Below are 19142 nucleotides of genomic sequence, written 5' to 3' on the forward strand. Positions count from 1 at the left end.
AAAGAAGTAACTGTAACTTTGTTACAAGTAACGAGTTACTTCCCAACCTTGGATTTAAATGTAGTAAAAGTTAAATTATGCGGATTTAAATTCTGTGACATAAATATGATAAAATTATAAATGCAGATTTATGATATTATAGTGTGACTTGGATATGGTAAAATCCTAGTGTAAAATCACGGATTTATTTAAAGAAACAGAACAGCTGTGTCACAGGCGCCCTCTGCTCAACATCTATTGCTCGACGTCCACGTCGGTAAATACAGTTTCCTGAACTTCTTAATTTACCAATTGATCGATCACCGATCGATTGCATTATAAAAAGAAACATACATAACTCGTTACATGTAAAATGCAATATGTAAAAAATAAATGTAACAATTTAATAATTACATCGGGAATTACACTTAAATCTTTCAATATTTTTTACGAAAATTAAATTGCTTTTTCTATTAATTTAAAATTATAAATACGATAAAATGTACTTTATTGGCATTTTAATGTGACGAATTTTGGTTGCAAAATTCAGTTCAAATCAGTGAACATTAACCAGTCGAGTGTTAATAAGTGAATAAAATCCACAGCCAGTCGATGCACTACGTGATGCAATCATATACATATTTTTTTATTTCCGGCCGCTACGTATTCACATGATATATTTTTAAAGACTAAATAATTAACGAATAAACAAGGGTAAAAGTCGCGGCGGTTCATGACACGCGCGATGTATTTTTAAACAATGAGAAACTCTCAAATAGCGAAATTATCCCGCGAATACACCCGTGCATCGAACGTTACCGGAATATTTATAAATAAATGGGGATCGCCCGGTTCATTCCATCTAATTCGCTTTGTGACGACGATTTTTCGACGCTACGAGCATCAGCAAGTAATGGACACGGGAAACACGCGGGATGCTCGGTAAATAAATTACGCGAACGCCGCGTCAGCCCGATATGACATGACAGACACGTCGTTTATGTATTTAATTGCGATCAGGCGCGTAATTGGCGCCTATCGTAAAGACGGATTCTCGCGGCTATCTGGGTTCTCCATCTTGTTTTCGCGTAGCTCGGAGGGATAATAATTGGACGTACAAGGGACAGACTTCTGGATAGACCGCGATCGTCAAAGTATTTCAACGTAATAACACAATATCGTCGAAATCGCGCGCCGGCGTCCTCAATTTCGCAACCTGAAAGTACCGCGTATAAAAAAATCGTCCGTTCGACGTGATAAAAAGCGGAAGATAAAAATGACCCCTATCAGAGCTAATGGACGCCGTAGGAATCGGTCCTAAATTAGGGACGTTGGACGCGGCGGCGTGGAGTCTCTCGCGTCTCCGGCGAGGCGAGCGCGTTCCCGGCGCGGTGCGGCGCGGCGCGGCGCGGCGCAACGCGCTCGCCCGCAACGCGCTCGGTTCGGCGTTTCTATTCCTGGAGCGTGCCCGACTCCTCGTCTCCTAAGCCGCTGGCGGTGCCGTGGCCATGCCGTGGTGCCGCGCCGTGTCCCGGCTACGAGCCGACGAGCCGAGATACGTGCGCGCAGTGCGTGCGAGTCTGCTCGCGCGGATCCGAGCGAGTGTGTACGCGTGGTTGCGCGGTGCGGCGCGGGAAGTGGCCGTCGCCGCCGGAAATGTGCGTGCGCGTGCGACGAGATCGACGGGAGCGTGGACGAGGACAGGACGCCGACGACGACGACGACACCGTTGCCGCACGCCGACGAGCGAGAGGAGGAGGAGGAGGATACTGTCGACGCGGTCGCGCCGCGACCACCGCGATCCGCCGCGGCTGATCATCGCTCGGCCCGCCGTCGCTCATCCGTCGACCGACCAGACCGACCGACCGATCGACCGACCGTCAGCGAACGAATCGACGACGGAATGACGGATTGCCGTTGCCGGTCGTCCACGGCGTCGCGACGCGCAACCAGGAAGTTGTCGGGCTAGAATCCTCTCGACGCACCGCGCCGCGCCGCGCCGCGCCGGGCCGATCGCGCGTGCACGCGAGTGACAAGCATGAGCGCTGGAGTCGATCTCCGCTCTCCTCTCACATTTTCCCTCCCGCCGGTCTCTATTGTCACCGGAAAACGTAGGTCCCTCCTGTCTACGGTTCAAAGAAGCAACGTATGCGAAAATTCTGCTTTTAAGCCCGAATCAGACTACGGATTGAGATTAAGATTAGATTGAAATCTGACCAATCGGAGTAACGTTTACTAATCTCATGTTTAGCGAAGTTTACTTCGATTGGTCAAAAGTCTAATCTCAATTTCAATCCGCAGTCTGATACGGGCTTTACATACAAGTTGCAAGCTGATTGGCCACTCGCGTGCTCTTTAATCAATCGACTTTCCACTTTTCCGCGAGAGCAGAATTTTCGCACGCCTTTCTCCCGCGAACGAATTCAAGAATCGAGCTCCGTTCACGCGGGATTGTCGCAGATCATTACGGATATACACCGGGATGAACTTGCCTCGCGCGCAGTTACGAGAGATCATTATAGAGATTCTATGCGACGGCACACGCGTGTCTTGCGCGCACGATAAACGCTAATCCCGCGTCACACGTCGTCGGCGAACGCAAGTGCAGGATGTCACGCTCGCGCTTATAATTACAAATGGCGACCTTCTTGCGTTTACCGCACTCGGGGTGCATTGAAAAAAGGCTTGGTTATAATAACCCAAGCTCGGTTAATCCCATGCACACGCAGTTTTATGAATATTCTTCTGAAGTGCAAATATTTTTTATTTCAGAATATTCCAATCGAATGTTCTATATATACAATTAGAAATCGTATATTGATAACAAAGAAGAACGTTTTTTTACATATTCGTCGAGAATGTCTTTGGAATATTCGTTCGGAATATTTTTTAAATATTTATCGAGTTTATGTATTGCACATTGTTTATTGTGTAATACACTTATCTTATGCAAAAGGCAGTGACACCAGTGACCGTATATAACCGACACGCTATATTCGTGCAATTCGTGCAAATGCAAAATTTACTCTTTCAAAATGTTCATGATTATTACTAAACGTTATTATTATCAAATTCAGCGATAATGACGCAATTTTTCCAAAAATATATTACCATATGCATGCCACAAGTTTCCCTAGAATTTTTTTTTCTGTATGCGACGCTGCAAAGTTCTCCGTCGCTGTGGGTCGGGGGAGACGTAACCCCGGGAATTTTAAATTTCGACACCGCGGAGACGCGCGGGAACGATCGCGAACGCTTATTCGCGGTTTACGTCGAAGGGACTCGCCGCACGCGGCGTCGGCAAAACCGCGCTCGGCGAAATTACGTGGATTTCAAATCGCTGATTGCGATCGCCTCGGATATTTTCGGACGACCCTTGTTCGCGATGATGCATTGCCCGCGAACGCGGCGAGCGTGCTCGGACGCGGTGACTCGACCGAGCCGACTCCTCGTCCCGCGGATGTTCCGCGTGTTCGGGAGTGAGGCCTCGTCTCGCGCGCGAAGCCCCGTGTTTAGATTATCGGTCTCCCTTTACGAGAAATCGCGGGCACGGGGTATTTTGAGATAAAGAGCGCGCGGGAGAGTGCACTTTTTCTCATATTTTTCGCTTATGACGTATCGAGTAAACTTTGCCTCCTTTTTTTACGACTCCGCGAGTCGTACGGGCTGCGAGAGCGGATAGAAAGACACGTCGCCGTCTGCCGTTTCGAACTCTCATTCCTATACTTGTTTTCGCTACCTAGACAGAGCCGTAGAGAGCGAATGCTCTCGGATGGTTTAGGGTGGCGTCGCGAGAACGCGTCAGGATTTCACCCGTATCTATTTTTTTATATTTAAGAAATATATATATATATTTCTTAAACGATGCAAGTGACGTATAAAATCCCAGGTAGCACATGGTGAGACTTTGTTGTGGCCCAGCAAGGCCTAATTATCAAACTGGTGTCGAAAAAATGCCTAGTAATGCCCAGTAATGTCGTAAATCTGTACACCACACCCGCAGCGGTTTATCCCTCGGGTGAAACCGAAGAAGTTCAAAGACAGAAATGGCATTCACTTAGCGAATAATAATAAATTTAATAAATTTAGCATCTCATGTATCAATTAATTTAATCATTTAGATTATATTTGGGAAAATACTATTAGCGCGTCTATTTTATTCAATGTCTAGACAATGAAAATACGCAATCCGTACGTGATCACTATTAATTTTATGAAAAATTGTTTTATACCAGAAATTGGGGCCCCGGTGCCCTCGGGGGTGCTGCACGCTCTTGTTACGCTTCTCTTATCTGAATTTATAATTCGTTTTTATGCCGCCGCATTGACGGCGTACCGAAATTTCCGAAGAGCACGCATTACCATACAAACGATAGAACGAGAAACAATAACGAGTCTGCCGCGGTCCTCCGCGGCGCACGGACGTCTTAAGGATCTCACAAGTCGTACCTCCCGTTACTTCTCGCCCCGCTTATCAGCGCTCGTTGAATTGTATTCGAATTAAAGCGCGCGCACGCGTTTCCCGCGATCCGGCCGCGGGTGCGACGCCGCGAGTGAAAACAATGTCTACAATTCTAAATCTGCCCTGTCCGACAAAACTCTCGTCTGTTTTCTTCAACAATATCACGACGGGGCTGCGCGGCTCCAACGTCGGAAAGTTGCGCCACGTCAAGAAACAGAGACGAGGATACGTTGAGACGCAGCGCGAAACGAGACACGCGGCACGAGGCTCCTTGTCCACCCTCGCGTTTTATACGCCGATCTTCGCCGTTGTACCAATTTAAACGGCTGTAAACGTGTCGCGAGCTCCATTCGTCATCGCGGATATCTTGATTCGCGCGCGCGGATAAGGCGGACACGGGCCCCGGCGGTGCCCGATCTGATCCTAATCGAATAACGCCGGCTACGCTTTATTTAAACCGCCGCCGCCACCGCTGCCGCCCGACGCGTTTACTACGAGCGCGTCAGCGCTAATTCACAAATCCCGGTTACGAAATCGCACCCAGAAAAAAAAGATTTAGTCAGATTAAACAAGTGATATACGTTGAGATCATGTTTCTTTGAGTCTATTAAAGCTTTATTTACTTGTACTAAAACGCTGGCTACGATTCGAAGAAATGGGCGTGAATTCTCTTAAGGGTTGCAGGTCACGGTGAAATTAAGTTTTGGTTAAGGTAAAGAAGTCGTTTCCGTGAAATTAAACGAAAGTCTAGTACGGTCGAAATTCAAATTTGTTTCCGAAGAAACTCTTTTTTTCTGGGTGCGAGCGCGAACGTTTCTCTATATCGGTCTCCTCTCGCGATTGTCTGAGTATCGCCTATTAACGGTGATGTATCGCTTCCGTCGCTTCTTCGCGCGGCGTTTCTTCATTAGTAAATATCCGAGGAAGTGGCCGTTACAACGTTGTGCAATCTAACGTGAGTTATACAACTCGAGCGGTAAGAATTTTCAAGTACCCCAGAGTACCCCGCGGAGTCGTGCATTAAGCACGTATTTTTGTACGTGCGGCGAAGCAGGACGCGCTGGACTAATTTAGCTATTTAGGCTACACGTGTATCTTTGCGGAAGAAGAGGGCCATTGAAACGCCTTGCATTCTGCGCGACACGTGTGAAAACCACGGCGGGGTTTCCCCCATTGATTCAAGCCGACCGATTTCGTCAATTCGCAAATGTTTTTTTCCTAACAACTTCGGTGTTTTCTTGACCACGCCTGGTATTTTTAACGATACAGAAAATTTATTGCGAAAAGTATTACCTCGGCCGGGGTTTGAGCCTGGACCACCCTATACACTCTAGGCGGGCGTCTCTTGACATGCCTCAGTAGTCAAATTGGTGAGACGCCCGCCTAGAGTGTATTAGGGAAGTCCAGATTCAGACTCTGGCTGAGGTAATATTTTTCGCAATAAATTTTCTGTATTATTAAAAATGCCAGACATGGTCACGAAAATACCGACGTTAATTCCTGCTGGCGACTTGAAGAATATTCTTATTTTTTTTAATTTTAACCACTTTCGCGTGCGCGCAATTTCAATGTGACATTATTTCCTATCGCATTCTCTATAAAGAAATTTATACATATAATATATGTACATATATTGTTTCCGAAATACAATTACCTTGCATAATATTATATTATATTGCCGGATTTCTCGTCTGATTGTATCTTAGATTTCCCATGAAAGAATTCTTTTGCTGGATGCATCACCGCGGAGATAAAGTCCGGCGAGTGACGCCAATCGATCCCTCGATTCGCAAATACTTATTTTTGAATTTCAATTATTTTCGCAAGCGCAATCCGTTATTTCAGTATGATATTTCTATATATGTGCTAAGCTGTACAGAGATTTACAGGTTTGGGAAAGTTACTTTATAAAAGTACCTAGTTACAGTTTTTTCGCTAAAAACGTAACTAGTTACAGTTACAAGTTACCAATTCTGAAAAATGAGGCGTTACAGTTATAGTTACTCGAAAAGTAACGAATCGTTACTTTGCGGTTGCTTTCTTGCAATGAAAATAAAAATATCAAATCTGCATTTGAATTGTAATGCGTATAGATAAAGGCGTTTAGACGCCAATGCAAGGCCTAATGCGATCTGTGAAGATTTAAAAAATATATAAAGTAACCATTAATGTAACTAATAAAATTAGTTACTAGTTATCGAAAAAAACTGTAACTGAGTTAAGTTACAGTTGCAGATGGAGAGAAAGTAATGAAGTCAAGCTAGAGTTACCAAAAAAAGGTAACTTCGTTACAAGTTACTTCCTAACCCTGGAAATTTATATACATATATCAGTGCCTCGGAAACAACGTTAATTCACATTTTTTTTTACAAGAAAAGCTTGACGAACTGATTAAAAAGTTATAAAAAACCTCGTTGTTACAGAGAATGTGATTCAACATCGTTTATCTCTGAGGCACTGATATTGTTTCTGGAAGTAAAATTATCTTACGCGATAATACATTGTCGGATTTGGACGCTTCTCATCTGATTGTATTTTAGATTTCCTGCAAAGGTTTCCTTTGTCAGCATCACCGCGGAGATAAAGTCCGGGGAGTGATGCCGGCAATCTGAAAGACTTTGCGCGATTACCATCAGCGCTTTTCAAGGTATGTCTGCAATGGCATCTTAAGGGTATATACGGGCTAAAAGAGTCACGGAATGGCATTGCCATAGCCCGTACTTAGTACCACTGTAAAGAACGCGGATGATAAACATTCTGAACGAGCCTCGAAGGGGGCGAAGTGCAGGGGGGGGGGGCAGGGCGCATTAAGGCTCGATTTACACCAGCGGGGATGATCGTGCGCGCGGATCCCATTTGCGATCCGGTTGCGATTCGATTAAACGTTCGCGGAAACATTACGATAGAAAATGTCCGGCGGTTGCAGTTAAAGTCAAGATACGACCCCGCGCGATAAATGATTATTCGATTCGCGCTGCACGAAACGATCGCATTCCGCTCCAAATATTCCGATACATCCATCGTCAGCCGTGGATCGAGTTCTGACACGGTGCTTTCGCGTAACAAACAATCCTCTGGATACTCTCGCCTGACAACGGTATCGAATTATCGCAACGGGATCGAATCGCGCCGTGTAGTTTCTTATCCGAATCTCTATCGCGCGTCGTAGATGAGTCACTGGCTTCAACCCTTTGCGGCCCGAGATTCACGATACGAGAAAAAGAACGTTTTATTATACGCACAAATATTTACAGATAGCTGTCCATTGTGTAGAAAATAATTTAAAAAGTAAATAAAAAAACGAAAAATATTACCTCAGTCAGGATATTAATAATATTAATTGCTGTATCCCATATCTTTAAAAATAGCCTATTGCGTGAATCGCAAAAAGTTCAAAACAGCGAAAAACTCATATCAAAACTGGGACACAAAGGATTAAGTGCACGCTGTTTTGGCCATCAGCAACGTGGCTTGACAAATTATGAGACTGTCCTGCAATTATAAAATGGCGATTCTGCCTTCCGATCGGAACGGCCGTCGCCCCGGGGTGGTGTGAATCCACCCTAAGGGCCAGTTTCACAAACGTCGCTTAACTGTTGACTAGAGTCCCTCCAATCAGAGTCTGGCCAGCAGGCCAGTTTCGGCAAAATGATGCGAGGGAGAAAGAAATAGATTCACTCTAAATGACGCATATGCTCAGGGTTGGGAAAGTCACTTTATAAAAGTGTCTAGTTACAGTTACAGTTTTTTCGCAAAAAACTGTAACTACATAGTTACAGTTACGAGTTGTTACCAATTCTAAAAAGTAACGGCGTTACAGTTACTCAAAATGTAACGAATCGTTACTCTGCAGTTACTCTCTTGCAGTGAAACCAAAAATACCAGATCTGCGTTTGAATTATTAAGTGTCGATAAAAGCGTTCATGCGCAAATGCAAGAGCTAATGCGATCTGTGGAGGTTTAAAATATATAATTTAAAAATATATAAAGTAACTATTAATGTTACTGTTCAATTAGTTACTAGTTACCGCAAAAATGTAACTGAGTTGGGTTACAGTTACAGATGGGGGAGAAAGTAACGAAGTTAAGTTAGAGTCACTAAAAAAAGTAACTGTAACTGCAACTTCGTTACAAGTAACGAGTTACTTCACAACCCTGCACATGCTGTACGTGGAGCGAGAGGGGAATATATTTCTCTCCCTCACTTTGCCGAAACTGCCCCGCTGGCCAGAGTAGAGGGACTGTTAACCAGAGTTCAGTCGACTCCCTATCTTTTTCCATCTCATTATTTAAGAAGAGGCAGGGAGTCAATTAACCTTCGGTTAGCAGTTTGCGAAACTGGCCCTAAAAGTGACAGACGCGCGGAAAACGCGGGCAAGTCCGCGGGGCGCACCCCTCTCTCTCTCTTTCTCTCTCTCTCTCTCTCTCTCGCTTCTCGTCTTGCCCTCAGGTATTTCCGAGGAGCGCTTATCCGCTCCGTTTACCGCCGGGCGGTTTCGCTCGTGGCGGCGAAGTGCAGTCGCGTGCGTAAACGCTAAAATAGAATAGCGCGCGCGTCAAACGGCATTACGGGTCTCCTAATTTCCCAGCCCGGCCCGGCACATTTTCGGCGGCATGAGCGACGGCGAGGCGCGACGCAGGTCTACGACGGGGTGCGGAAGGTGGTGCGGGGGGAGGGGGGGTAGGCCGGGGGTCGTATCAAAGCGGATGTGCCTTTGAAGTGGCCGGTGCGTTAATTGCCGCGGAGTTTTCGATCGTTTCGCTTGCCCGAGCCCGCCGCCGGCTCGTGGCATTAATGGGACTCGAGGGGGGGAAAAAAAATTACGAGAGAAAGAGAGAGAGAGAGAGAGAGAGGGGAGAGGAGAGAGGGAGGGAGGAGACCCCATCGCGCTGGTTATAAATAAAGCGGGGGCCCCCTCGAGCATTTCGCCGAGACTTCGCAATCCCCGTGCTCGTTGTGTATCCGCCGGTACCACTTGTCTCACTTATCATCCGCGATACTCTCTATCGCTCAGCCGCATCTGGAAAAAGTTTCTCCCGACCACGCTCGCGTCGTATTTACGCCGCGCGTACGTTGCTCATCTCCGCGAAGTAAGAAATACGCTCAAATAAGAAAGACGGGACTGCGGATATCCGCTTTGGGGTGGGAAGGAGGGGGGGGGGAGGGAGGCGGCGGCGGCGGCGGCGGGAACGAGTCTAATATTCAAGAATTAACTTTATCTGCGCCCGGCCATCGCCGCGCAGAGATTAGCAGGAAATTGGCGGCTAATTGGCAGGACGGTGGGAGAGTTACATAAATTGATATTGGTTCTTACGTTCGTCTATATCTGACATCGCGAAACTGAAAGTATAGGAGATAATTATTGTATATGTAAATTAAGACTGTGTATATAAATTATAACGCGCCTAAGTCGATTAACGAGATACGCGCCCGCGTAACATGAGCGCGTCCGCGATACCAACCGCTTATTAGTTACGTCGTATAGGATTTTACACTTAACATTTCTGCGGGTATTAATAGGCAGGTGGAGTGTTTATCTTGATTTTCGTAGGCCACTTCCCGGCAAGATTTATGCAGCGACTGCCGATGACACGCGAGAAGAACCACCAGGGTTATCCGGAATTCACGCTTAGCCCGAAGGAAAGAGGAAAAAGAAAGGAGGGGAAGAAGAAGAATTTCGTTAATGTCCAACGCGGACTGTTTCTTTACGTTTCGGAGCGTTCGATGGTCTTGGCACACCTCGGCGTTTTCTCATTTCCATATTTCCACGATTGCCCCGTTAAAACGTCGACGGAGCCGTTCGCGCGAGCGTGCGCGGAAACAAGTGTAAAATGTTTTATTTTCCCCAAAAACGTTTCAACTCTAAAATGGTTACGGCGAGCGCATCCTATCTTGGCACGGGCCCAACAACACAACTCCACCGGGTCGAAGGGAACCCTTATACTTTCGTAACGTCGACAAAGAACCGCCGCGGCTGTCGTGCGCGCGTAACAGTGTTTCGTCTCGTTGATTGAGTCGCTTAAATTTCGCGAATACCAAGCCCGCTTGAGCCTCGCGTCCACGATTCAAGAGCAAAGTTCTAGTCTCGAGAAATGTGTAGCCAATGAACTCGCAGCTTTTTCACAAAAGGTGCAGGAACGTGGACAAGGCTTTAGAGTCCGTCCCGGAGAAGGCGCGCGCGATAATTTCGCCGGCTCGCGCGAAGCAAACGCGCGGTTTTGTATCGGGCGATACTTTACCTTGAAAATAGTCCGGTCACCGGTTCATACTTGATCTTGAAATCGTTCGGAAATAAAACGCGAACTCACTCGCGGACGTATCGAGAGTTCGTTCGCGAGTCCGTCGGACGGAATTAATCCCGCCTTTACGGTGAACGCGTAATCGTATATCTTTCCCTTGTGCGATCTAAATTGAATCGCTCGCCGCGGAGCGTGAAGAGGAATCGATCTTTTTTTTCGACAGGTCACACTTTGAAAGCCCCCCCTGTTCCCGGAACAGTAAATATTTGCTGCGTTCGAAACATGGAAACACGCACGCAGAAGTCAGAAACAGTCTCATTATATTTTAATAGTTTTTGCAAGAGAAAGGTTTTAACAATAAACATCGGCAAGAATCTTTCCTTAATACTCACAGGTTCTTGCTTGCAATAACGCTTTCCTGGTAATAATTAATTTAATTGCACTTGATAAATATTTGATCGAAACAAAAATCAAGAATATACTTATTTTAATAATTTTTAGAAAGAAATTTCACATTAAACGTTGACAAAAGTCTTGCCTTAACATTGCACAGTTTTCTGTTTTTACGATACACTTTCTTACAAGTCATAATTTAATTAGGTTTTAATTACACTTGATAAATATTTGCTCGAAACAAAAATCAAGAATTTAGTTTTATAACTTTTAGAAAACAATTTCTCATTAAATGTTGACAATTGCAAAGTTTTTCGTTTTTACGATACACTTTTTTATAAATCATAACTTTATATAGGTTTTAATCAGTTTATCGAAACAAAAATCAGGAATGTGCTTATTTTAATAATTTTTAGAAAAAAATTTCGTATTGAACGTTAACAAAAGTCTTCCCTTGATATTGAAAAGTTTTCCATTTTTACGGTACATTTAACGGTTTTTTTATAAATTATAATTTAATTAACTCTCGGGGCAGAAAATATCGCGACGCGATGAGTCGCGGGCGGGTATTTTCGTGCGCTTTCTCTGAAACTTACCGAGACGCGTCAGTATCCGCTCTCTTCTCGCTTCACGAAGGAGGATGCTTCCGAATTAGACGATGACAGCGTCGGGCTTTCGATAAGACAAATCATATTCGCTGCCTCTTGACGTTTTAAAAAAAAAGGGGATAAAGAAACGGCGAAGAATTTACGGTGACTTTATTGCGGCATCAAAATGTAAGACGGGAGACGCAACCGCGAGAGCGGGGGAGGGAGGGGGGGAGGGCGCCGTAAAGATTTTTCGCGCCTTCGCGGACACTTTCCCAGAATACCCCGGCGGTACAAATTTCGGTAACCCGCGAAGGACGCGCGTAAACATTTCAAAGCGCACGATCGCTTCGTAATTTACTCGCGCAAATGACAGCGGAGGCGTAAAGTGAGACTCTGAACGGAAACTCTCCTTTCTAGAATACCCGAGGGAGATCGTGAGATAAGGTATTTTAAGAGCTCGCATCTCGCCGGCCTGTTCTTCGAGACGGAAGACCCCGGCGGAGAGATGCGCGAGATCGGCGAGTCCGCGCGTCGTGTCACCGCGGCCGACGGTGCCACACGAGTGTTCGCGCACTCGAGCAGCCGTGATTAGGGAGCTACGACACGAGCGTGAATCATAATACGAGAAGAATGCGCGGGAGGACTATTGCCGTAGGAGCAGCGGATTATTCGAAGAGGCCCGTCAGCGCCGATCGCGACGCGACTCGGCGATCGAGGGATCGCCCGTGCGGCAAACTTTCCCGAAGGAAACGCTCGTTCGTCGAACGAGGCGTCGTGTAGATGCGAAGAAGGAGGAGAGGACGCCACGGTGAGAGAGGACTTTGCCGCGTTTCTTTGCGGGGAGAAATGTGAGACTTACGTTGGTCGGAAGATTCGAATGCCAAAGATGAACAATAGTCGCTACTTAAGAAGACAGTATTTGTAGCATTAATTAAGGATAAGACTTGAAGCGCACGAGAAGATAACACTTGAGAGTTCTCGATCGACCAAAGGATCGACCAAAGATAGTATATATACGTATAGATCTATTAAAAACGCCAGAGTGATTATTAAAATGCGATGCAAATAAAATATATACAATATATATATATATATTTTTCGACGATCGGAGGAAGATACTTCCTTGCGAGCTAGAAAGGAGCTGCAGAGAGACTGTAACCGAAGTAAACGAGTAAGTGACAAAGTGGATCTCTTTCCGGGAAGCTACGGAAGTTGGGAAATATAAACTAAACAAGACAATGCACAGTGTTAACGATTTTTAGCAAGATCGATGCGCGCTTTCGGGACCCTCGCTTCAAGTTACAGATTCGCGCCGCGCGCGGGTGTGAACAAGTGGACGAGAAGCGAAGAAGCTCCACCGCGGCCGTGAGACGAGCGCGCAATCGGGAACGGTGGACGATGTAGGAAAAGAACGGTATAGCGCGACGTGGACCGGCACGGAGTCCTGCGTTATTCTGAGGAATCGCCGTGGCCCGGCGTAGCCTCTGATCTCTTACTCTGGTATCGTTCTGGTACCAAGATGCTGGACATATTTCGCGGCCTGAAGAGTCTCATAAAAATCTCGCACGTCCACATCGACAGCCCCGTCTTCCGCTTGCATTACAGCCTGACTGTGATCCTGCTGATAGCGTTCTCCCTGATCGTCACGACCCGCCAGTACGTCGGCAATCCCATCGACTGCATACACAGCAAGGACCTGCCCGAGGACGTCCTCAACACTTACTGCTGGATACACAGCACATATACGATAACCGCGGCGTACCGAAAGAGAGAAGGCCTGGAGGTGCCCTTTCCCGGCGTCGACAATTCCAAATCGTATCCCGAAACCGAGCGGAAGGAGTACAGATACTACCAGTGGGTCTGCTTCATGCTGTTCATACAGGTAATCGATCAACTATTGCCCCAATTTTCCTAAATTAAACCATATAATTCTTGACTGGATACCGCTTACACTTGCCGTCCTTTTTTACCTTTTTTTTTGTTTAAAAAGGTTTTCCTAACAGCGATATCATTTGAATAATCAGAACGAGAGAGATCGACACGTGTAGATTCCGAGAATATCCGAAGGATATCGCGAGATATAAGGTGGTACAGGAAGATGTTCCAAGTATATCCTTGGTAAGTTTTATACAAGTACACGGAGAGACTTTTCTCTGAAAATTGATCCTGAAAGTCACGTGATCGTGGGACGACAGGGCATTTTGAACAACTTCATGAGAGCTTTTTGAAATTTTACCAGGGTTGGGAAAGTTACTTTACAAAAGTATCTAGTTACAGTTACAGTTTTTTTTTCGCTAAAAATCTAACTACAGCTGCAGTTACAAGTTACATTCAGCAATTTTAGTAGCGTCCTAGTAGGAGCCTAATAAGGATGCCTTAATGCCTGATCAGGCACTCATCGGACAGCCCTGATAGGGCCCTGATCATACATAAGGCATGCCTGATTTCATTTCTACTCGGGATACGATTTCCACGATAAATTTTCAGAGAAAATTCTCTCCGTGTACTTATGTAAAACTCACCAGGGATATGCTTGGAACGTCGCCCTGTAGTAACACCTTATACCACGCGATATCCCTCACATCTTCTCGGAATCTACGCGCGTAGATTTTTCCCGTTCTCGATCTCGGTCGCATGCACTCGGCGAGTTCATCGATGCACACTGTTCACTGAGTGCGCGCGAAAATTCAGATATCTCGGCGTGATTTAGTGGAGACTCGGGCGTAAATCGAAAGAGCTAGATGCACGCGTGTGGGTACAAACGTATGCAAATGTTAACGGGTGAAATTTCGAACGGCGGATTAATAATATTAACGAGCGCAACTTTGGATGGCCGAATAATAATAACACGCTGCCGAGCGTGCGCGACTACCGTGATGTATGTCGCGGCTGTTTTCGCAAGTGCGGATATCGAAACATCGCCCGCACGCAAAATCGGCCGCGCTACGCAGAACGATATATTATTCGCGCGATTCGGTGATCCCCATCAAAATTTATACGCGTCTATTTAACGCCAAATGTAATAGTCCGATGCCTCCCCCGCGAGCGCGCGCCGTCTATTAGACAAGTGAAACATCAAGCACCCACGTTTAGCGTCGAATGTGCGGTTTGCGTACGGGCCATAAAACGTACCGGTGCTTTTAGCGCTGCACTCGTAAGCGAGTTACTCGTCCATCAATCCTTCCGCTCGCGACCCGCGCGCCGCTCGCCGAAGGCTTACCCATCTAGTCCATTGCCAAGAAAGAAACCTTAAGTATAACAATGCGCTACAGCTTCGTCATTGAGGGCTGGGGCTGGCGCGCGCGAGCCTCGTGCGTTCGATCAAAGACGATTACGATCAAAGACGGCCGGGTCGATCGCGCTGATCCTCGCCTTTTCGGCCCCGGAAAGTTAAACTGTGCCACGCGCGGCTGCACGACTGGCGTGCACGCGTTACACAACGCGCCGTATGTTATAAATTATGTAATTCGATTTACTTGAAAATTACACTCTGAAAAAAAATGCTCGCCACCGTAGCTAATTGTGGTTTGCTGAACATATTTTGCTGCCGTAACTATAAATTTCTAAACCACGGCAAACGGTTTGCTGTCGCACCTAATACAACCCAGACAGCACACATAGTTCTATGAATATTCCTCTGGAGCGCAAATATTCTTAAGGGGATGCCGGAGTGATTCTGCACTGTTGGCACCTTTTACTCCTAGAACTGTCAATTCGTGAAAACATTTGTGTAATATACAAATTATGTGGCTTTTGTGTACGAACCGACAGTGAACCCGCTATTCGGACTAGATCAGAGAACAGCGTGGTATCATTGAAATTAAGTTTAGAAACCCAACAAAAATCTATTCACTCGAATAAGTTATAGGTTAGGTAACCCTATAACTTACTCGAGTGAATAGACTTCTTGTTAAGCTCCTAAATTAAATTTCAATGATGCCGTGCTGTTCTTTCACTTAATCTGAATAGTGGGACACTGTCGGTCTGTACACAAAAGTCACATAATTTGTATATTAGACAAATGTTTTCACGAATTGACAGTTCTAGGAGCAAAAGGTAACAAAAGTGCAGAATCACTCCAGCATCCCCTTAATTTCAGAATATTCTAACCGAATATTCTATAAATGTATATAGATTATTACAATTAGAAATCGTATATTCATAACAAATGTGTAAATTTTACCATTTTTTGTAATTTTTTATCATGTATAAACAAGTATTTACACAACAAAGAGTAGCAAAAAATTTTCTTGTAAAAGTACATAAATTTATATATTTCCGTTATTAATAGTGTAATCGCTACACTTATTATGTAGGTAATTTTACATACTTTTTTTATAGTGTTGGAGAGGATAGCAATACTCTGATTCCGTACGACGGTGCTCTTGCGCCGTTGAAAAAAGCGCTTTTTTTTTAATGCGAAATCAAGTGTCGAACACTTGCCGTCGCCTATCGCTGCTGATTATTTCAGCCAGCGTGAAAGAAACAGGGGGGGATCGTTATAGGAAGTTTGGGTGAAACGGGTTAATGGCGCGGCGCGAACACCTGAAATAGCGATCCGTAGTATTTTCCTTGTGCTCTCTCGCGCGTTTCTTTCATGCTACTCGCATTGATGTCTCAAAATAAACGTCAGCCGACGACAGCCTATCCCTCTACGAAGGTTCTCTTTCTATTTCCTCGTCTCCCTTCGCCCGTGTGTTTTTTCGATCGGCGTCTCAAAGCAAACTGTACAGTTTACAGCGAGTAGTCGCCGCTTTTTTACTGATGTATTCCCTTTCGCCGATATATCTCCTCACGCACTTCTATAATTATCGTTGAGCTAATTTCGCCGTTTACCGAACAATGAGTTCTATCCTGCCCGCGCGTGTGTTCCGTCCGCTCTTTTTGTCGTTTACATCGCGCAAATGTGCGTAAGCCACGGTATTTTAAGCCTCCCGTAACTGATCGTTATTTATTTAAAAAAATTCATCTTCAAATTGCAAATTATAAAACCCGATACAAAATTTTTCATGCACGAGTATGCGTAAATATATAAAGGTAAGGCCCCTATTATGCGATAAACACCTAATACGAGATAGCAGGGTTTCTGTCAAATTAATAGGCATCATCTGTTGATTCCACCATGAATTTATTGCCCTTGGAGCGAAATCTGTTTAGTGAAAAATTCACTGTTAGATTGTGTGATCGTCGCGAGAAAGATTTGTGATTGGATTTAGGTATCGAAAACCTGCTATCTCATCATACAGAACTTTCCTCTAGTATTGTATAAAATTATACATGAAATATGTCCATACATATTTTTACGTTGTTATTTCTATATAATTTTATACAGCTGTGTAGAATTGTATAGATTTATACGTGCTCTTATTAAGAAATTTATTGCGGAAAATATTACCTCAGGGTTCAAACCCTGGCTAATATTTTTGCAATAAATTTCTTTAATTAGAATTTGCCAGTCTATACATTTATGCGTACTCACGCGTGAAAAATTTTTCACTGGGAAAGTATCATAAGTGTGTCGGAAGAGATAGATTCGCGAAAGGAGGCTGCGTCTTTTCGACGGGGAACGGCTGCACCGAAAGAAAAATTTTCGCTGCCGTAGCTAATCATGGTTTGCTAAAAATACTTTGCTGCCATAACTATAGATTTCTAAACCACAGCGAACGATTTGCTGTCGCGTCTAATATAATAGGTAATACGGTGGCAAAATATTTAGCTATCACAACTAAATATTATAATAGCTGTCCCTATTTTACAACTGCAATTTAGTTGACACAGGCAGTTTTTAGCGGAAGCTACATTTCTTTTCGTGTAGGGCCGATAAGATCAACGTTCTTTTCGGCTTTCCTGATTGAGCAATCGCGTTAATGGCCGCGAGATCACTCGAAATGTCGCGGCAGAAAGAGGCCGACGAAAAGGGTGGCTTAATGAGCGCTCCATCGACAGATCGTAACGCAATCCCGGTTCTCAATCAGAGCACGAATATCTTGTCTCGATTTCCTCGTCTTTTATCGCCCCCTATTCTTTACGCTGCTCGCGAGGGAACGGGGTTAGGGGAGTGGGACGAGAAATACGGCTTCTCGTGTCCATTTTCGTCCGCTGAAACGTTCTTTTATACAAGGTAATAGCGCGCTTAATTTCGTTACCTGGAAATACGTGCGCGCCGCAACTCGTAACACGGTCGATTAAGCGTATTTTCGATGATGAAGATCGCCGAACCGCTTCGCGTTATACTTTCCGTCCGCGGTACAATTAGGGCGATGAGTTTACAGGAATCCGTTGCTCCTACTTACGATAATGTAACCATCGCGTCATGTAACGTAACGAGGGGAAGGATGAAAGGATTTTAGGAAACGAATCGCGTCTCACGGCCGTTAATTACCTCGCTCGGATATTCCCTTTTTTTTCTTGGCCTCGGACAAAAATAGATCTCTCCCCCGACACGCTATCGCGCGAATTCACTTGCGCGCAAAGTTTTGGTCTAAATTTGGTCACACTGATAAAAAAACTATCTCGATCCAAAAAAAATATTACTTTACTCAAGCAAATTATTCCTTATGTGGCTCCTAATAGCTTTTTAACTTAAATTTCAAAAATAATACACAAATTAAAACACGCATTGCTTTAATTTAACTATTTATATCAAAGAATAGATAACTTTTAATTTAAAAATTTTATTTTAACTAGAGATGACCAAACGCGCGCTTCGCGCGCGCAGTTTGTAGTTGAGCATTGTATATTTTTAAGAATTTCTATACATGCAACGAAGTAATTGTATGCGCAACGTCAATTTAAAATAAAAAGTAATTTATCACTCACTGATACGATTCGCAACCGCAGAGTTGTACATCATGTATGTTAAACTGTAAAAATACAAATATGTATATGATTAGTATAGACTATAATTGTGTCAAATCGAAATTATTGTACTAAATATGCTTCATATTTTATATTTTTCAAAATAGGTATTTATTAAGATAATTATATAAAATACTGAAAAAGTCTTCCTTTTAAATATAAATTCACAAAATTTTATACATTGGTTTTGTCTCTAACACTTATTCGACTCCTCGTTCGAATCATTTGAATAAATAAAATAAAAACACAGAACAGAGATGCTTTATTTTGCACAAGTAACAATTAAATAACATAAAAATGTAAGACACTTACCTTACGATTTCTCCGCCGTTGCCCGATGCCTCCTCGACCTCCTCCTCCTCTCAGATTTCTTTGTTGCACTTACACAACACTCACTCGCGAAAATCATCGATCGCGCGAAATTTCCGGCACTCCCGTACGCGATGTGAAATACCGCGAACACACGAAATATTATTAACTTCTGCATTATCGGTTTCCAAGACTTTCTGTCATACAAATTACTCAAACAACTTGCATTTTTGATTCGGAAGAATAGGACAATGGATAAATCACTTTCGAATTGGCGATATAAAACGCAACGCGAGCATCGGAAGTATAAT

The 19142-nt window shown here is 44.5% G+C and overlaps 1 protein-coding gene across 1 annotated transcript in view; it reads left to right on the forward strand.

Moving 5' to 3' along the window:
- The first annotated feature begins 1384 nt into the window (after positions 1–1384).
- Positions 1385–19142, forward strand: part of LOC105559985 (innexin shaking-B-like) — a 31364-nt gene continuing 13606 nt past the window's right edge. Inside the window, exons 1-2 of the mRNA XM_012008683.1 lie at positions 1385–2090; positions 12082–13546. Coding sequence (XP_011864073.1) covers positions 13184–13546 — 363 coding nt within the window. The 5' untranslated portion in view covers positions 1385–2090; positions 12082–13183. The remainder of the gene's footprint in view (positions 2091–12081; positions 13547–19142) is intronic.

This window comes from Vollenhovia emeryi, unplaced genomic scaffold, assembly GCF_000949405.1.
Source record: "Vollenhovia emeryi isolate VEMERY1.0 unplaced genomic scaffold, V.emery_V1.0 DF939246.1, whole genome shotgun sequence".
Lineage (NCBI taxonomy): Eukaryota > Metazoa > Arthropoda > Insecta > Hymenoptera > Formicidae > Vollenhovia > Vollenhovia emeryi.